Below are 18,099 nucleotides of genomic sequence, written 5' to 3' on the forward strand. Positions count from 1 at the left end.
AGAGTAGAGTAGAGTAGAGTAGAGTAGAGTAGAGTAGAGTAGAGTACTACTGTAGAGTAGAGTAGAGTAGAGTAGAGTAGAGTAGAGTAGAGTAGAGTAGAGTAGAGTAGAGAAGAGTAGAGAAGAGTAGAGTAGAGTAGAGTAGAGTAGAGTAGAGAAGAGTAGAGAAGAGTAGAGTAGAGTAGAGTAGAGTAGAGTAGAGTAGAGTAGAGAAGAGAAGAGAAGAGTAGAGTAGAGTAGAGTAGAGTAGAGTAGAGTAGAGTAGAGTAGAGTAGAGAAGAGTAGAGTAGAGTAGAGTAGAGTAGAGTAGAGTAGAGTAGAGTAGAGTAGAGTAGAGTAGAGAAGAGTAGAGAAGAGTAGAGAAGCTGTTGAGCTGTTGAGTTATCCAGTTTGAACTGATAATGAAGCTAAATGTGATTGTTTTTAGGTTGATAACGGATAACATTGTGGGAAACACAATAGGACTTTTCTTTCTACTGCTCGATTATGACACGAAATGATGCTTTTCTCACGGATTTGACCTGTAGAAGTAGTCACAACACGCGCTTAGTGATAACTACAAAATGCTACATGGCAAACTTTATTACGGTTTGATTGAAAAAATCTACACTATTGCCAAAACCTTGTTGCAAAATTTATCACGCAAAAAAAACCCTTCTTGTAGTGGCACGTTCAAAATGTACGGGTAAGTTGAACCCGGAAGTGGATTGTATTTGTTGTTGTTGTGACCTTGTGTGTTGCTGTGCAGAATTAGATTATTTATTTATTTATTTATTTATTTATTTATTTATTTATTTATTTATTTATTTATTTATTTATTTATTTATTTATTTATTTATTTATTTATTTATTTATTTATTTATTTATTTATTTATTTATTTAGTTATTTATTTATTTAGTTATTTATTTATTTAGTTATTTATTTAATCATTCATTCATTTATTTATTTATTTAGTTATTTATTTATTTATTTATTTAATCACAAGACGGCTGGGTGGCCCCATTCAGCTTGCGTCAGCTGATTTCCAAGGGGGGCCAGAAAAATTACAAGACAAGACATTGTGACATACAGTAAAACAAGAATGGACAACATACAGTAAACATGAAAGTCCGATGCGTCCTATACTCAAAGTCCTAGCCGTTCATATCCTGGGTGCTAGCCAAGTTTACGGGCAGCTAGCCGTTTCTTTCGGCAGCCAGATGCCCTTCGCCCGCAGACCTATATTACCGCTGCGGTGGAATTGAGCCCGTGGGGAGGTTTTGTAGGGCCAGCCAAACTCCCCCCGGGCTAGACCCCCGTAGCGGTAATTTACACCAGCGGGCGAAGGGCTCTTGCGGACCGGAAAACGAGTTTGGTTTCCAGGGTAAGCCAGTCAAAGGTCAAAACACGAAAATTAGGGGTGGATGTCATGACGTCAGAGCTCAACGTCTAAAGTTCACCTCTACCGTGGACCTGTGTTCCAATGATCGCGCTTTGGACTAATCACAGGTCGTTTGACTGTCCATAAGGAAGAAGACATGATGAGTGCGGAAGAAGAGCAGATTTTGAAGGAGGTAACAGTTAACGTTAAATACTTTCGTCTCCCACTGTCTTAAAAAAGATGACTGTACTGGCGCCAGGGAATTAGAATATGTTATATATTGCCCTTTACTGTGTCTGTGCTGTTACATGCAATTGGACTTCAGGCAAGAACTTGCGATTATTACAACTTGCGATTATTACCTCAACTTCAGTCTCACAACCATTTATTTTTGACGAGCCGACGTTTCGATGACCGTTTGTCATCTTCATCAGGGCAATTCTGACTGGTTTACTGTGTACTGTGGTTTACTGTGATTTCTAACAATACGTATGTGACAATACTTTAACAATAACTTCTATTTGGGGCTGCGATAGCTCAGTATTGTTAGTTAACCAATTTTATATTACTAGTATATATAGAAACCCTTTTGCATTTGGAACCGCATATGTCCCTATGATGTAACAATGCCTAGTATGTATGTCACAATTGCACTACGTTCGGAAATGCATTGTTAACAGTAAAAACTAAGTGCACTGTGAACCAAGTAACAGTGCACTGTGAACCATGTAACACAGTAAACCAGTAAGAATTGCCCTGATGAAGATGACAGACGGTCATCGAAACGTCGGTCATCTTGAAAAATAAATGGTTGTGATCAAAGAACTTTGCTATTCAATCCGCATACAATTTACCAGATATAACAGATATGTTCTCTGCATAACTGTTACACAGTTCAGTGAGAGACTTCAGGATGTTGCCCAGCCCCACATGGATAACCAGTACCTCAACAGGTGGCTGAAAGGTAAGGCTACTGTTACCTTTCAGAAGGCTATTCAGAAGTTCCTGATATCATTATGCCGAAAAGGGTTAAACGTTCAGATCAACACTGAATAAATTGGGACTTGCCCAAATTTTCGGCCGACTCCGTCAGCCTTGTTCACGGAATGGACCCGTCTAGTACTGCAGCTTCCGGGACGTGACGTCGGCAACACGTGATTGCAGCAAAGGGTCGTACGTGTCAGACAACACTGAACAGAGACGGGGGGCGACACAGGTTATCTGATACGTACGCCCCTCTGCTGTAATCACGTGTTTCCGACGTCACGTCCCGGAAGCTGCAGTAGACGGGTCCATTCTCGTCGGCCGAAAATTTGGGTAAGACCTAATTTATTCAGTGTTGTCTGAACGTTTAACCCTTTTTGTCATAATGAATGATACTTCAAGCAGTGAGTATACTTTAAGTTCTAAAACTCATATCCCTATCTCGATTCAAACAGGATACTAGAAGTTAACACAGATGAACTTTCATGCTTAGACCCATTGATCTAGTTCCTGTTTTGTTGTTTATTGACAAGCTGACCAAGCAACGTCTATGTTAGCGTCCCTGTAACGAGTCGTCCACAGAATATTACATATCTTGTTTGCTTCATTGAACGAAGTAAGATTAAAAGAAATGAAATTACCACAAATATCGTTTGCTCACAGTTTTTTTTCTATATTTTCCTGAACCCCAGCAAGAAGGTATAATATTGACAAGGCTGAGCAGATGTACAGAGCAGTGAGTATACTTCAAGTTCTAAAACTCATATCCCTATCTCGATTCAAACAGAATACTAAAATAAATAGCAAAGTTCTTTGATCAGAACCATTTATTTTTCACAGCCGACGTTTCGATGACCGTCTGTCATATTCATCAGGGCAATTCTGACTGGTTTACAGTGTACTGACGCTAGATGTTACTTGGTGCATAGTGCCTCACGTCATTACGCTACGTTCCGGAAATGCATTGTTAACAGTAAAAACTAGCTAAGTGCACTGTGAACCAAGTAACAGTGCACTGTGAACTATGTAACACCTCTAGTGCACTGTGCACCAAGTAACATCTAGCGCCAGTGCACAGTTAACCAGTCAGAATTGCCCTGATGAAGATGACAGACGGTCATCGAAACGTCGGCTCGTGAAAAATAAATGGTTGTGATCAAAGAACTTTGCTACGATTCATTCGTTTACCACCTGATGAAATTATTAAGGAGGATACTAAAAGTTAACATTTATCTATCTTTCCATCAAGAGAGGTATTTGATTTTTGTTTTCATTTTGTCACTTATGATTTCTCCGTTCCTTTCCAGCATCTTACCTTTAGGAAGACGATGGATGTTGACAACCTAAAAAAGAACTTTAAGGAGCCAGAGGTAACACTCTAAGACACTCGTAATATTTCATTGTTTCCACCAAAAAGATGATGCAGAATTTCTGTGGATCAAAACATGAGTCCGCTGGACCTGAACTAGATGTACTGCTAAGTACTAATAACATACCTTGTAAGGTTGTAATGATTCCTTTTAGGTTTAGTAGTTTTACCTAGCCTGGGTGTCATCTGATTTGTAGCAGCACCCCCTCCCCCCGGGGTTTCTCTTGTTAACAGAGTTTTCATTAGTTGTTATTATGTTTACCGACAAAAAACATATTGTTTTTGCTCTGTCTCCTCTTCTTCTCCAAACCAATAAGGTCAATGACCTGAACCAGACGTCTGTCACCATGGTAACTTGGGATATGTTGCAGCAGGAGGGATTTAGAGTCCTATCTGACAATATATCGTATCAATGTGTTTGAGTAAGAACTAACAGAGCAGACCATATGCGAAGGTCAACATGCAAATGTTACCTTTCTAATTTTAACTGTTTTAACTTTTTAGTTCAGAACCTTACAGGACAGAAATATAGATTTAAAAATCTATATTTCTGTCCTGTAAGGTTCTGGAGAAGTTTTTCCCAGCGGGAGGTTTCTGTGGTGAGGACAGGGAGGGCGGCCTGGTGTTTTACCAAGTGTTCGGGCGTCTGGACGTCCACGGGTTGATGAGATCTGTCAAGCTCCTGGACCTCATCAAGCTCAACATCTGTCTGTGTGAGAGGATGGAGGACATGTTAACCGCGCATTCAGCAAAGGTAGAACATGAAGTAGTAGTAGTAGTAGTAGTAGTAGTAGTAAGCCTTTATTTAAACTCGAAAGCTTGTTCGGTACATACATATGACCGCTTTTCAACAAGGTCGAGAGTGAGGGCGGGGTCACGGATTACAAATCAAACCAAAAAGATATAATACAAAAATAAATAGTAAATCATCAGTCCGTTATCAGTCCAAGTTCCTTATCATACTTCTAAATGTTCCCAATGGCTGGGCTGATCGTACATGTGGTGACATATGATAAGGTTGTCCAATGTGCTCTGTCTGGTGGATCTGGTGGCTTCATCTCTGTTCCGGATGAAAACCTCTCGCATGTGTGGTGGTAAAGAGTTGTCCAAGACCCTATACTCTAGCATGGCTTTGTGTTGGCGATGTATGGTAACATTAGGGGTGTCTTTTAACATAGAATATAAATAAGAACGTCCAGTTTAATTTCTTACATCTAGATGGGCTAATATCGTAAACTATAGGTAAAATGATGTAAAAAATACGTGGCAGTCATCATGGACCCCTTAAGGGTTAACCCAATTCTGCAGAATTCTGGAACTGAACCAGAATTCTGGGAACTGGAGCCAGAATTCTGGGAAGAATTCTACAGAATTCCGTTAATCCCCAAAGGATCCCCGATGGCCGCTACACATACATATACATATACATATACATATACATACTACATCTGCAACCATCCCTCAACAATGACGGGGGGCGCCACAGACTTTCTGCAACCTATGATCCACTGCTCACGGAGTCACGTATTATCTTCACCAAACTTTTTATAGCTAAGCACCGTTAACTTTTGTGCATTTGTGATTATTGCCTTTTACCCCTACATCCTATTAGACTGGTAAACAGACATTTGGGATGACTGTGGTGTACGACTTGTACGGCTTAGGCATGCAGCATCTTTCTAAACCAGGTACATACTAACTTGCTACATACAGTCAATAATTAATAGTCTTTTACTGCATGTATTAGCTTTTGCTGTAGCCGTTTGAAATAGCTAAAACGAAATTCATGAAAGTTGTTTGATTTTTTTTCAGTTGCGGAGATATTTGTTCAGGTAAGTTTCTATTGTCAACAACATAATATATTTGTTTATTTATGTAAGATTTTTATCTTCCATATTCTGTACAAGTTTTTGATGAATGTTTCCTTTTTATTTATGATTATTATTATTATATATTTTCATTTTATCTATTTATCTTAGCTTCAAAATATGTTTGAGGACAACTATCCAGAAATAGTGAAAAAGATCATTGTGGTGCAAGGTGTGTGACATATTTTTTTCTCCAACAAAATGATAACTACATACATGCCTTTTATATGTAATATAGTAGAAAATTATTATTGTAAATAACACGTGTTTGTAAACATGTCATGGTTTGAATAATCAATGTTGAGGAGGTTCAATCATAACTGGGTATTATAATTTTTCAAGTAAAAATTAGAATATCAGCAGCAAATCTCAGTAAATACTACATGTGTAAACAAAGATAGCCATTATATTGGGCATATTTATTTAGAATTATCACAAATGATGACAGTAGTCAAAAGTTGCAAATATCTGAGATGATTCTTTTTTCACTCACAATACAGCTCCTTCAGTCTTCCCCATTGCCTACTCTATTCTGAAACCCCTTCTGAGTGAAGACACCAAAAACAAGGTGTTTGTCTGTGGCAGTAAGTACTATCTACACAACATGTTACTGTACCTTGGGTGAAAATTCAGTAGAGACTAGTAAGTGTGAATACAGTTTCGGTACCAAGGACAGGCACATGCTGGTAAGTGGGAATACAGTTTCAGTACCAAGGACAGGGCCAAGAACAGTAGCATGCTGGTTAGTGGGAATACAGTTTCGGTACCAAGGACAGGGCATGCTGGTTAGTGGAAATACAGTTTCAGTACCAAGGACAGGAGCATGCTGGTTGGTGGGAATACAGTTTCAGTACCAAGGACAGGGGCATGCTGGTTAGTGGGAATACAGTTTCGGTACCAAGGATTGGGGCATGTTGGTTAGCGGAATACAGTTTCAGTACCAAGGACAGGGGTATGCTGGTTAGTGGATATATAGTTTCAGTACCAAGGACAGGGGCACGCTGGTTAGTGGGAATACAGTTTCAGTACCAAGGACAGGGGCATGCTGGTTAGTGGGAATACAGTTTCAGTACCAAGGACAGGGGCATGCTGGTTGGTGGGAATACAGTTTCAGTACCAAGGACAGGGGCATGCTGGTTAGTGCTACTGGGAATACAGTTTCAGTACCAAGGACAGGGGCATGCTGGTTAGTGGGAATACAGTTTCAGTACCAAGGGCAGGGACATGCTGGTTAGTGTGAATACAGTTTCAGTACCAAGGACTGGCACATGCTAGTTAGCGGGAATGCAGTTTCAGTACCAAGGACAGGGACATGCTGGTTAGTGGGAATACAGGTTCAGTACCAAGGACAGGGCATGCTGGTTAGTGGAATACAGTTTCAGTACCAAGGACAGGGACATGCTGGTTAGCGGGAATACAGTTTCAGTACCAAGGACAGGGACATGCTGGTTAGTGGGAATACAGTGTCAGTACCAAGGACAGGGGCATGCTGGTTAGTTGGAATGCAGTGTCAGTACCATGGACAAGCATACATTCTCACATTTCACTATTACGTCCCTTGATTCATCAAATAATCTGACATATCGTGTCTTTTCAAATCGTTTTGAAGGTCAAGAATTACTAAAACATAAAAGCTTGACGGACTTGTTGTTTTTGGTACAGGTGATTGGAAAGAGGTCCTGGCTGAGCACATCGCACCTGACCAGATCCCTGTACACTATGGAGGCACCATGACTGACCAAGATGGGGACGTCATGTGTAAGTCAAAGGTACAGCCAACGGTTTGTCCATCTTGCATTAACAACATGAATTCGTCATGAAAGTTCATCTGAGTTGGTAAATTACATTATGAAAAACTTAAACTTTTCTCCAACGCAAAATTTGACTCACCAGAAATTTTCGACTGAATCACTCAGTCTTCCTCAGCTATCTGACCCAAATGCTGTGGACACGTGATTTTTCCCACGTGTGACGTCAGCAAAGGGCACTTCAACCATCGCTCAACCGGGACGGGGGGCGATATCGACTTCAGACAACCTTTGACCCTTTGTTGACGTCACACGTGGGAAAAATCACGTGTCCACAGCATTTGGGTCAGATAGCTGAGGAAGACTGAGTGATTCAGTCGAAAATTTCTGGTGAGTCAAATTTTGAGTTGGAGAAAAGTTTAACTTTAAGTTTTTCATAACATGAATTCGTGCATCCTGAATGTGTGTCCGGCAATGAAAGTTGGTTCGCTTCTCCTTCCGAGACACTATTTCACTCCTGCAAGTCTTACCTTAGACCTTAGATCCTCCCGCAACTATTGTTGCATTGGTCGATTAGTAGTTCTGACAGAACTTCTCCAGGTACTTCTGTTTTGGGCCACAGCAGACAAATCTTCTAGTGTATCGAACCCCCAGTTTTTCCCATCGTTTAGGAGTCCTACGGAGGGTGGTTCTTGGTCTACCGCTCGGGCGTTTCCCCTCTGGTTTCCAGTCCATGGCTATTCTAGCTGTTCTGTTGTTTGTGAGCCTCGACACGTGACCTGCGAACCTCAATCTTCTCTCCCTTACCATCTCACTGATAGGGGGAACTCTGCATGAGTTCTTCATTTGTAACATGTTCCCTCCTCCAAGTCTACTATGCCTCTATAAATCCACCATTCGTCCATGTATGGAGTACTGTTCGCACCTCTGGGCTGGTGCCACAATCGATTGCCTGCACCTTCTCGATCGCATACAAAAGAGAATTTGCGTGGCCATAGGCTATCCTCTGGCCTCCAAGTTAGACCCCCTTTCCCACAGACGAAATGTTGCCTCTCTATCCCTCTTTTGTTTTACAGATATTTTCATGGTCATTGCTCCCTTTCCCATAGACGAAATGTTTGTCTATCTCTCTTTTACAGATATTTTCATGGTTATTGTTCTGCAGAACGCACCCAACTAGTTCCACCACTCATGACTTTTAAGCGTTCCACTAGGTTCTCCACTACATGTAGCTATAGCTCACACAACTTCACTGTCCAAATTCCTTGTTCGAAATCTTTTTACAGTGACAGTTTCTTTCCCCGTACGGCCAAGCTTTGGAATTCCCTCCCTGACAAGTGTTTCCCAACAACCTACAATCTACAGGCTTTCAAATCAAACATTCACCGCCATCTCTTGACATAGCCAAGTTTCTCTCATCTTTCTAGTTCAATGCCGAGAAGTGGTCACATAGGCCTTGCATTGAACTATATACTCCGTTAAAAATGTGTTTCCAGCAGAACAACTCAACATCCTGCTTCTGATTTACGTTAAACTCTCTTAGAGCAGAGGAGAATAGTATTCTACACCTGACAGAACAAGTGCTGAGACAACTTAGACAATCAACCTGTCTTCTGACTTTAAGTTATGATGACTGTTCAGCTGTATGATATCTTAATATTTTTAACGGAGTGGTTCAATGCAAGGCCTATACGAACACTTCTCGGCAATGAACTAGAAAGATGAGAAAAACATGGCTATGTCAAGAGATGGCGGTGAACGTTTGATTTGAAAGCCTGTAGATTGTAGGTTGGTGGGAAACACTTGTCAGGGAGGGAATTCCAAAGCTTGGCCGTACGGGGAAAGAAACTGTCACTGTAAAAAGATTTCGAACAAGGAATTTTGGACGGTGAAGTGGAGAACCTAGTGGAACGCTTAAAAGTTCTGAGTGTTGGAACTAGTTGGATGAGTTCTGCGGAGCAATGATCATGAAAATATCTATAAAAAGGGATAGAAAGGCAACATTTCGTCTATGGGAAAGGGGGTCTAACTTGGAGGCCAGAGGATAGCCTATGGCCACGCAAATTCTCTTGTATGCGATCGAGAAGTAGTATGGGATACAATGGGATACAATGTCTCCTATATTGCCTCTTGTACAGATCAGATATGGAGGTGTGGTTCCCGAGTCATACTACTCACAGGGAACTCCTGCGGAGATTCTGGAACAGATGACATCAGCAGACGTGGAGCCTGGGACGTCACTGGGGCTGGAGGTGGATGTGAGGACCCCTGGTGCCGTCCTCAGGTACTGCAGGATGTGTCTAGTACTCTAGATTGTGTAGCAATACAAAAAGACTGTGAATACTTTATCACCAAAAATACTCCATTTCCTGTATAGATGGATACTACAAGTCTCTATTTCAGAGTGAAAACGTCTAACATAACGAGCTATATTTTGGGTATCTCAAATGAGGGTTTGCATGGCTTGAGCTTACTCAGAAGCACGCGTGCAAACCGACGTGAATTGAGTAAGCTCACGTCGTGCAAAACCTCATATTCGGGTTCCAGTATACCTGACATAACTGCTACCCCTTTAAAGCAAAGCATGGATACGTCGTCATTATCTGTTCAACTAGATTTATATTTAGTAATATTGTTTTAAAAGATTAACAAGTAAAGCTGCTAACAATTTTTATAGCCATCAAAGCCATCAATTTTATTTGAATAAAAATAGTTCGTGTCTTTGTCACTCAAGGGCCCCAAATAGGAACAGGAGGAACGACATTTCAATAGCCTTGGTCACAACCCGCCGTACGTGCATATGCGTAATGTCTACGTGCATAAACGTGGGCAAACGTAGGGCATCCGTGCGTGGTGAGTACCGCCTCCGTACGGAATCCTACGGATTTGGGAGTACGCAGACACGCCGTAGAACTTTAAGTGCATGTAAAACTTTTTCTGCGTGCGGTCTGCGGATTCACCACCCGTACGTGCGAGCACGGGCGAACGCGTGCCCCGTACGTGCCGTACGTAAGAAGCACGTGTGAGTACGGCCTCCTTACGCTTAAGTTACAATAGAATTAATAGAGATCGTACGTTGTAAGCACGTACAACTCACTCAACACTTGCGCAACGAACGATTCACGCAACCGCTCACGGCCAGACGTGGCGTGCAGATCACACTCTTACACCTTGCGCAACCGTGCGAGTGACGTGCGCCGACGCCACTCCTTCCCCACATTTTCAGAAAAACGTAGCAGACGTGGACTCCCAAAAAAACGTGAACGGACAAAAAGCACGCACGGCGGGTTGTGACCGAGGCTTAAGTCTTAACATATGGGCATCTGTAACAATCATGTCACTCTGTTCTAGGTGGATGTTTAAGACAGAGGATTGTGACATCGGGTTTGGAGTGTACAGGCAGCGGGGTAGAGGTACCAGATACCAGGACATGGAGGAAGTCGTGACGTGCTCCAAACACAACAGTCACCTCATACTGACCGACGGGGAACTGTTGTGTACAGAGGCTGGCAAATGTAAAGTTTGTTTTTGTTTACTATCGTGAAAGTTGATTTGTGTTCAACTTGGTAGTTACATGTTTAAAGTTAAAACTTTTGGTTCAACACAAAAAATTCTCTCACCTAGAGCTTTCGACCAGTCACTCTGGTTTTCCTCAGTAGACGGGTCCATCGCCCTTCATTGAACCGCGACGGGGGCCGACATCGTCTACCAGATACCTTTGACCCAGTGTTGACGTCACACTTCAAAGAAGCCACGTGACAAGCTTCAGTGGGTCAGTCTACTGAGGAAGATTAGAGTGACTGGTCAAAAGCTTTGTTTTTTTATTCAAGGAATCAGAAGAGAAGGTGTAATGCAACTGCACTGTTGCATGTTTCAAAATCAAACTTATTGGCATACTGAGTTAAGATACTGTTTTTACACTACTATGTACATATTACACTTTTGTACGTTTGGGACCGCATTGTGGAGTCTGTTCTCACAGTAACTTCTCAGTAAAGCCTCGGTCACAACTCGCCGTGCGTGCTTTTTGTCCGTACGTTTTTGTCGTGGCTACGTCTGCTACGTTTTTTCTGCAAACGTAGGGTGGCCGGCCGAGGGAGTACGTCACTCGCAAGGTGTACGTACGTGGTCTGCACGACACGCCTGACCGTCAGCGGTTGCGTGCATCGTACGTTGCGCAAGTGGTAAGTGAGTTGTACGTGCTTACAACGTACGATCTCTGTGCGATTGCCACGTTGCCGCGTACAGGCCGTACCTACACGTGCGGCGTGCGCACGATTTCCTTACTCACTCGCACGTTGTAAGTGCGTGCACCTCCTGTTAACTTCATCATCACTAGCCGCCCTGGTGTCTTCCGCGGCCCGTTTCTTTGGATCTTGTCTGGTAGACTTCTTCTGAGCCTTCCTGGGCATCTTGGAGACGAGTTGGCAGTCGCCCGTCAAGTCGTCTTTATATACTGTAGAAATAAGGTGCGTTGCGCGTGCGTTGCACGTGCGGAGCACCTAGTATGGTGCACGTGTGTTCTGCGTGGTCATTGAGCAGGTCAACTGGGAAGTGAGGAGTAAGCACGGATGACGCAAGCACCGTGCGTGGCACTGACGTGCTTCGTGCGCTGTCCGTACAGCAATTGCACGTGAGAATAGTGAAGTTAGACTCACGGAGTCCGTACGTTGCACGCTCATAGGCTGTACGGGGCACGCGCGTCGCACGTACTCGCACGCACGTGTGGTAAATCCGCAGACCGCACGTAGAAAAAGTATTACATGCACTTAAGGTTCTACGGCGTGTCTGCGTGCTCCCAAATCCGTAGGATTCCGTACGGAGGCGGTACTCACCACGCACGGATGCCGTACGTTTGCCCACGTTTTTGCACGTAGACAGCACGCAGAAGCACGTACGGCGAGTTGTGACCGTCGCTTAACTGATTTTCTTTAATAACTGACCACAATTATGTATATAACACACTTCTGTACGCTTGGGAACACATTGTAGATACAGTTCCCTGTAACCACGTATATGTGTAAGTATGTAAATATTGTGCGTTTGGGAATGTATCTATAGCAGCGACACCTGTGCTGCAGCGCAATGTGAACCAGTCAGAATTGCCCTGAGGAAGGTGACAGACGGTCACCGAAACGTCGGCTATGAAAAACATCATTGGTTGTGTAAAAAGACCTAAAAAGAGTCTCTTTACTCAGTAACTTACCAACCTGATGAAACTATTCACGGAGGTTCTTGTCATACTGTGTACTGTTCGCCACCCTACAACCACTCTCACATAGGCGTAATGTCGCAAGCCTTACGTTATTTTATCGCTACTTCCACGGTAAATGCTCCGTTGAACTTTATTCGCTAGTGCCCCCACTTCGAAAATTCTCAGCAAGGACACGTCTTGCCACTTCCACCGAAGCAAATCACCCTTTCTTCCTCCATTCACCACCTCTTTATTAGGAGGAAGTTCCATGCTGAAAGCTTCTTTTCAAGCACAACATCACTTTGGAATAAGCTACCTCGTGATTGCTTCCCTTATGAGTAAAGTCTAAGGTCAACAAACATCTGTCCTCATGACGGGCTGTACAGTAACCCAAAACATTTTGTGGCTCCCATGAGCCTTGTTTTGTGGTGACCTATGAAGTAAATAAAAAACTACAGCCTGTTTATTCATATTCCCACAGATGTTGTTCGATTCGACAATTCCTACAGCTGGATTCGGAGTAAGACACTTCGCTACAGCCTGGAGGTACTGGACCCTACCAATGAGTCTCTCATAGTGGTCAAAGGTGACGTGTCACAGTTCAGGGATGGGCAAGAATCAAGCCAAGACTAAGGGTCACAAAGGTCAAACCAAGCCAGTGATGTGGAAATCTTCCAGCTTTGTATAAAATGTACGAAAAACGTAGGAAACAACGTTGGAATAGTTATGTTTACCGAAGGAAAACATATTGTTTTTGCTCCATTTCCATTTCTTCTCCAAACACTAACCTCTGACCTGGCCAATGGCCTCTTTTGTTTACGTCTGTCACCATAGTAACTGGTGTCGGGTTACACAATGTGACACACACACAATGTGGCAATTTCATTGTAGGCATTTAGACTCCTGTCACCATTTACATGTATGTGAATGTGTTTGAGTAAGAATTAACAGAGCAGACCATATCCGAAGGTAAACATTATGCATTTGCTTTGCAAATGTTACTTTTCTAGTTAATGTTACAATTTTATAACTAGAGTTCCCCGATCTCATACCTTCGCCAAATGATGTTAATCTTTATGACTGACAATTTGTAGATTACTAGTATTCCCCTGATTGTGCAAATAGGGTCCTCATTTTCATGAATTATATCAATTTATCATATTCTCAACCAAAAGACAGTCTTATATTAACAAACAATATTAATGCCATTCTAGCATTTCCTCATAAATTATGCAAATGAGGTCCTGATTTGAAAGACCTACCCACACACTAAGTATCAAGATAATCCATTTAAGTCTTCTCAAATATTCGTGTCCAGGCAGAAAAGACAGGAATACAGTTTTTATATATTAAGTACATATTTGTAATAAGTCTATATTATATTTCATTTTCATTGTAAAAATCATTATGAAATTGCAAAATGTACAAACATTTTATATTAAATTTGTCAGTAAACGTAAAACTATGTCTGAAAATTGCAAAGAATTGCAAATAATTAGAAATAAATATTCGCATGATGTTACATTACATTGTTACTGCCATTGGTGTTTTGGCCTAAACTAAACTGCAAATTTCACATGAAAATAAAAAATGGGCCTTTGTTGTAATGCCTTGATTAATAGACTGCATACAATTATTACAATGTCTCATCACACTTTTTTGTTTACTTGGAAAAATCATAAATGCAACAGTTTTCGACAGATATACCTAAAATTAGGCATGATATAATCATGCTGTTGTTTCCGAAAAAAAACACAAAAAACTAGTGGACCCGTCTTTATTCCTGTGACTATTCCTGTGACTATTACTTGTCATGTCATTTTACTACTACAGTCCAGTAAATTAAGTACTGTCATTTAGAAGCGACAAAACGAATGGTCCATTTGCTGATATTTTTGTTTCATATTCCCACATCTAATCACAAGACGTGGTGACAGCACACTAAAGTTTTTTCAACTAATATTATCATATAGCCAGATGACGTTGACCAATCAGAGGGCTCCGTTTCTCCCATAACCCAGGTCATTAATTTCCGATATACGGACCTGCGGGTCCAAGGCTATAACGGAAGTGGGGACTCCATAACGGAAGTAGACGTTACCATTACATGTCAGGGTGGTGTTTTCCCCTAACATACTTCTAAAGAGCTTTCTGATAACTCAGACTTGTTTATGTAGAGAGGTAAATGAATTTAGTTATGATAAAAGTATATACATTTCAAATCAGCGTAGATTCAAGAAAAAAACATTCATAAAGATTACTATTTGCTAGTTCGTACCTCTAACTTTCAGCTTTAAACAATTGGTTTGTTGCGATGAGAATTCGCTTCAATGCAAGATTAAAAGATCTACGTGTATATGTTACACAGGAGTTATTTCCCGTATGTGTCTCCTTGGTGTACATGCATATGTGACAATGTCTATATGATAATAACGTTAATGACCCGCTTTCCTTCGGTGAATACGGTGTCATAATTCATGGTCGGTTCCTATAACCACCTCATAAACGACCTCGTCCGCTCTGCGGACTCGGTCGTTCATTCGGTGGTTATAGGAACCGACCATGAATTATGACACCGTATTCACCTCAGGGCGGGTCATTAACCCTATATTAATGCCGCCACCAACACAGGGGACAATACAATACTCATTTTCACCTGAGTGAAGGGAGGAAAGTCGTGTAAAGTGCCTTTCCCAAGGGCACAAGATCGGTGGCATGTCAGGACTCGAACCCAGGATCTCTTGATTCCGAGTCAAGCACTCTGTCGCTACGACCCCACGTTTGCTGATAATTCCAACGCCTAGTGTCGCGTGATAAAGATAATGAATAGGCAAAGCGAACATGACATGACATATTTACTATTCTTTGAATACAGAGATCATTGAGGTAGAAGACTGACTCCTGACCCTCTGACCTTTGACTTTCCCGATGGATATTTACAATAGTAACCACAACAGTGCCTGTAGTTACTGAAGCAGGGTGGTCTCTCACAGAACACATCTGCTCACAACTGTCACGGTGTCGTCCTTTGAAACATCCAAGTCTTGACCAAGAGGAACTCATATATACCGCTGAATTGAAGGTACTTAGCAGTTTTGTTTGTGGGGTTCGGAGAATTTATGAGGTGCGTTAGTGCTAGTTGCAGAGACAAATACAGCACTATTATGTGTACATTATGCTAAACCGGTTTTCTGTCGTGTAACCGCCGCCATTTTGTTTGTCCATGAACATCATGACGAGAAAATGTAAAGAATTAATTTTTGATTGATGACATTCTAAGTTGTCGGACCATTTGACAGAAAAATGATATGTTCTGATAAATGTTCTGATATACATGTATATACATATCTACCCTGTGGTAGATATGAGCTAAGTTTTTTCAGTCGCAAGGTTTGGAAGGGAACTATCTGGTAGAATGTCTTGTTGGTTAAGTTGCAGTCCTCTTAAGTCAGAGCAAATCATTTAGGTCACTGTCCGTTAACGTTTACCCCTTAGGGCAACTTTTACAAAGCATCCTCTAGAGAAAGCTTAAATATCAAATTTTCAGTAACCGGCTCTAAGATTCAAAACATACGACCCTTACTAAAGCCAAATGAATGTACAGGGAGGGGGGGGGCAAAAAAATTAACGACAGTCATTCTAGTAGAATACAGACGATTCCAACCCCTCCAGAGATCTCCAACCCACCCCTACCCCCCAGCCCCCGATCAAATCGCAACCGATTTCGCCGTAGTGGGGTCGTGTACTGTAGCGTAGCGGCAGAGTGCTCGACTCGGAATCAAGAGGTCCTGACATGCCACCGATCTTGAGTCCTTGGGGAAGGCACTTCACACGACTTTCCTCACTTCGCTCAGGTGCAAATGAGTATTGTTTTGTCCCCTGTGTTGGTGGCGGCATTAATATACATTGTAAGTGCCGTCAACACGTTTTGTGATTAGATGTTGGAATGTAAAAAAAAAACGAAGAGGGGGGGGGCAGGTCAAAATCAACAGGTATTTGTTTTCATCCAGGCTTTTTTTGACTCCATAGAAAATGCCTGATGTATGTATGCGGTACCGGTTTAGCAATTGGTTCCAGTGAACTTTAGTATGTCATTATATATAATCATCCTTCCTCTTAGCCTAGAGGTTGTATGGACTCTTGTATGGACGTTATGGATATACAGTGTATATCGATGTTTCAAGACTTAATTTTTATTTGTTTACCATAATTTTTTAACACAAAGACATGGCAGACCAACTGACAGAGGAGCAGATCGCTGAGTTCAAGGAGGCCTTCTCTTTGTTCGACAAAGATGGGGACGGCGTCATCACTACAAAGGAGCTGGGAACTGTCATGAGATCGCTGGGACAGAATCCAACTGAAGCTGAGCTTCAGGTACAGTAGCGAGCTTTAACTTGGCAGAGATAGAAAACAATAGTGTGTTCAACATAATGTATCTGAAATTCGTGAATACCAACTGCACCAGAATAATTGTGTTCCAACATGCTAACATTTTGTAGGATATGATAAACGAGGTTGACGCGGACGGAAACGGAACCATAGACTTCCCAGAATTCCTCACGATGATGGCCCGGAAGATGAAGGATACCGACTCGGAAGAAGAGATTCGTGAATCATTTCGGGTATTCGACAAGGTACAACTAGGGTTTTTTTTTATTCGGCCACAGCAAGTAAATTTTATGGATGACATCCTCCGCAGATTCCAAATCTAATGCGAGCGGCCGAAAAAATCAAGGCTCCTACAATTTGAAATTTTGACTCAATCATTGTACAAATGGTTTTGATTCAGTGGGAACATCACATATACTCAGCCACCATCACATATCACTGCAACAAAGTAAGAAACACAACATTAAATCAGAGCCTTTTCTTGTCTCCTCCCTTCATAGTTAACTGCCATCCACCTTCCGGCATGGCAACAGACATCTTTGCCCATTTTTGGTAACAATTGTTTTCCAAAATCAGGTGAAAATTAATGCGCGCGCTGATGTCATCCATAAAAATTCTTTAACCAGGTTACACACTGTAGCAAAATAGCATTCCAGTCAGTTCTCTTGTCTGATTCAGTCTGAAATGTCTTGCTAGTCGTTTTCTCTCATCAGCCGATATGATGTAGCATTGTCTGTTCGTCTAACACTTTTTCCCGCCGAAAATTATTTCCAGGATGGCAACGGCTACATCAGCGCCGCGGAGCTGCGTCACGTGATGACCAACCTGGGAGAGAAGCTGACAGATGAAGAGGTGGATGAGATGATCCGAGAGGCGGACATTGACGGAGATGGTCAGGTTAGACACAGCAGTAGACATTGATTCTGAACCTTTCATGTGGTAACAATCGTACCTAACAACCATTAGCTTCTCCGAAGTTGCTTCAAACTAACAAATGTGCAATATTCTAGTGCGTAAACACTAGTAAACACTATATGCCAACAGCAAATCAGCAAGAAGAATAGAGGAAAGCTGTATGCCTTTTGGTTGCTTGCTGTGCATGCCAGACAGATGACTCATAGATAGTCATCCCTAACTATATTGTAAATTGTGACCTAAAAACAGTCAAAAAGTCCCAAATATT

At 41.9% G+C, this 18,099-nt stretch overlaps 1 protein-coding gene and 1 pseudogene across 1 annotated transcript in view; both read left to right on the plus strand.

Moving 5' to 3' along the window:
- The first annotated feature begins 1,455 nt into the window (after positions 1 to 1,455).
- On the plus strand, positions 1,456 to 13,157 carry LOC109463680 (annotated as a pseudogene).
- Positions 13,158 to 15,480: 2,323 nt separating this feature from the next.
- Positions 15,481 to 18,099, plus strand: part of LOC109463681 (calmodulin-like protein 12) — a 43,113-nt gene continuing 40,494 nt past the window's right edge. The window contains exons 1-4 of the mRNA XM_019760532.1: positions 15,481 to 15,606; positions 16,750 to 16,901; positions 17,027 to 17,161; positions 17,691 to 17,813. Of these exons, the coding sequence (XP_019616091.1) occupies positions 16,752 to 16,901; positions 17,027 to 17,161; positions 17,691 to 17,813 (408 nt within the window). The 5' untranslated portion in view covers positions 15,481 to 15,606; positions 16,750 to 16,751. The remainder of the gene's footprint in view (positions 15,607 to 16,749; positions 16,902 to 17,026; positions 17,162 to 17,690; positions 17,814 to 18,099) is intronic.

This window comes from Branchiostoma belcheri, unplaced genomic scaffold (assembly GCF_001625305.1).
Source record: "Branchiostoma belcheri isolate BF01 breed outbred unplaced genomic scaffold, Haploidv18h27 scaffold13, whole genome shotgun sequence".
NCBI classification, from domain to species: domain Eukaryota; kingdom Metazoa; phylum Chordata; class Leptocardii; order Amphioxiformes; family Branchiostomatidae; genus Branchiostoma; species Branchiostoma belcheri.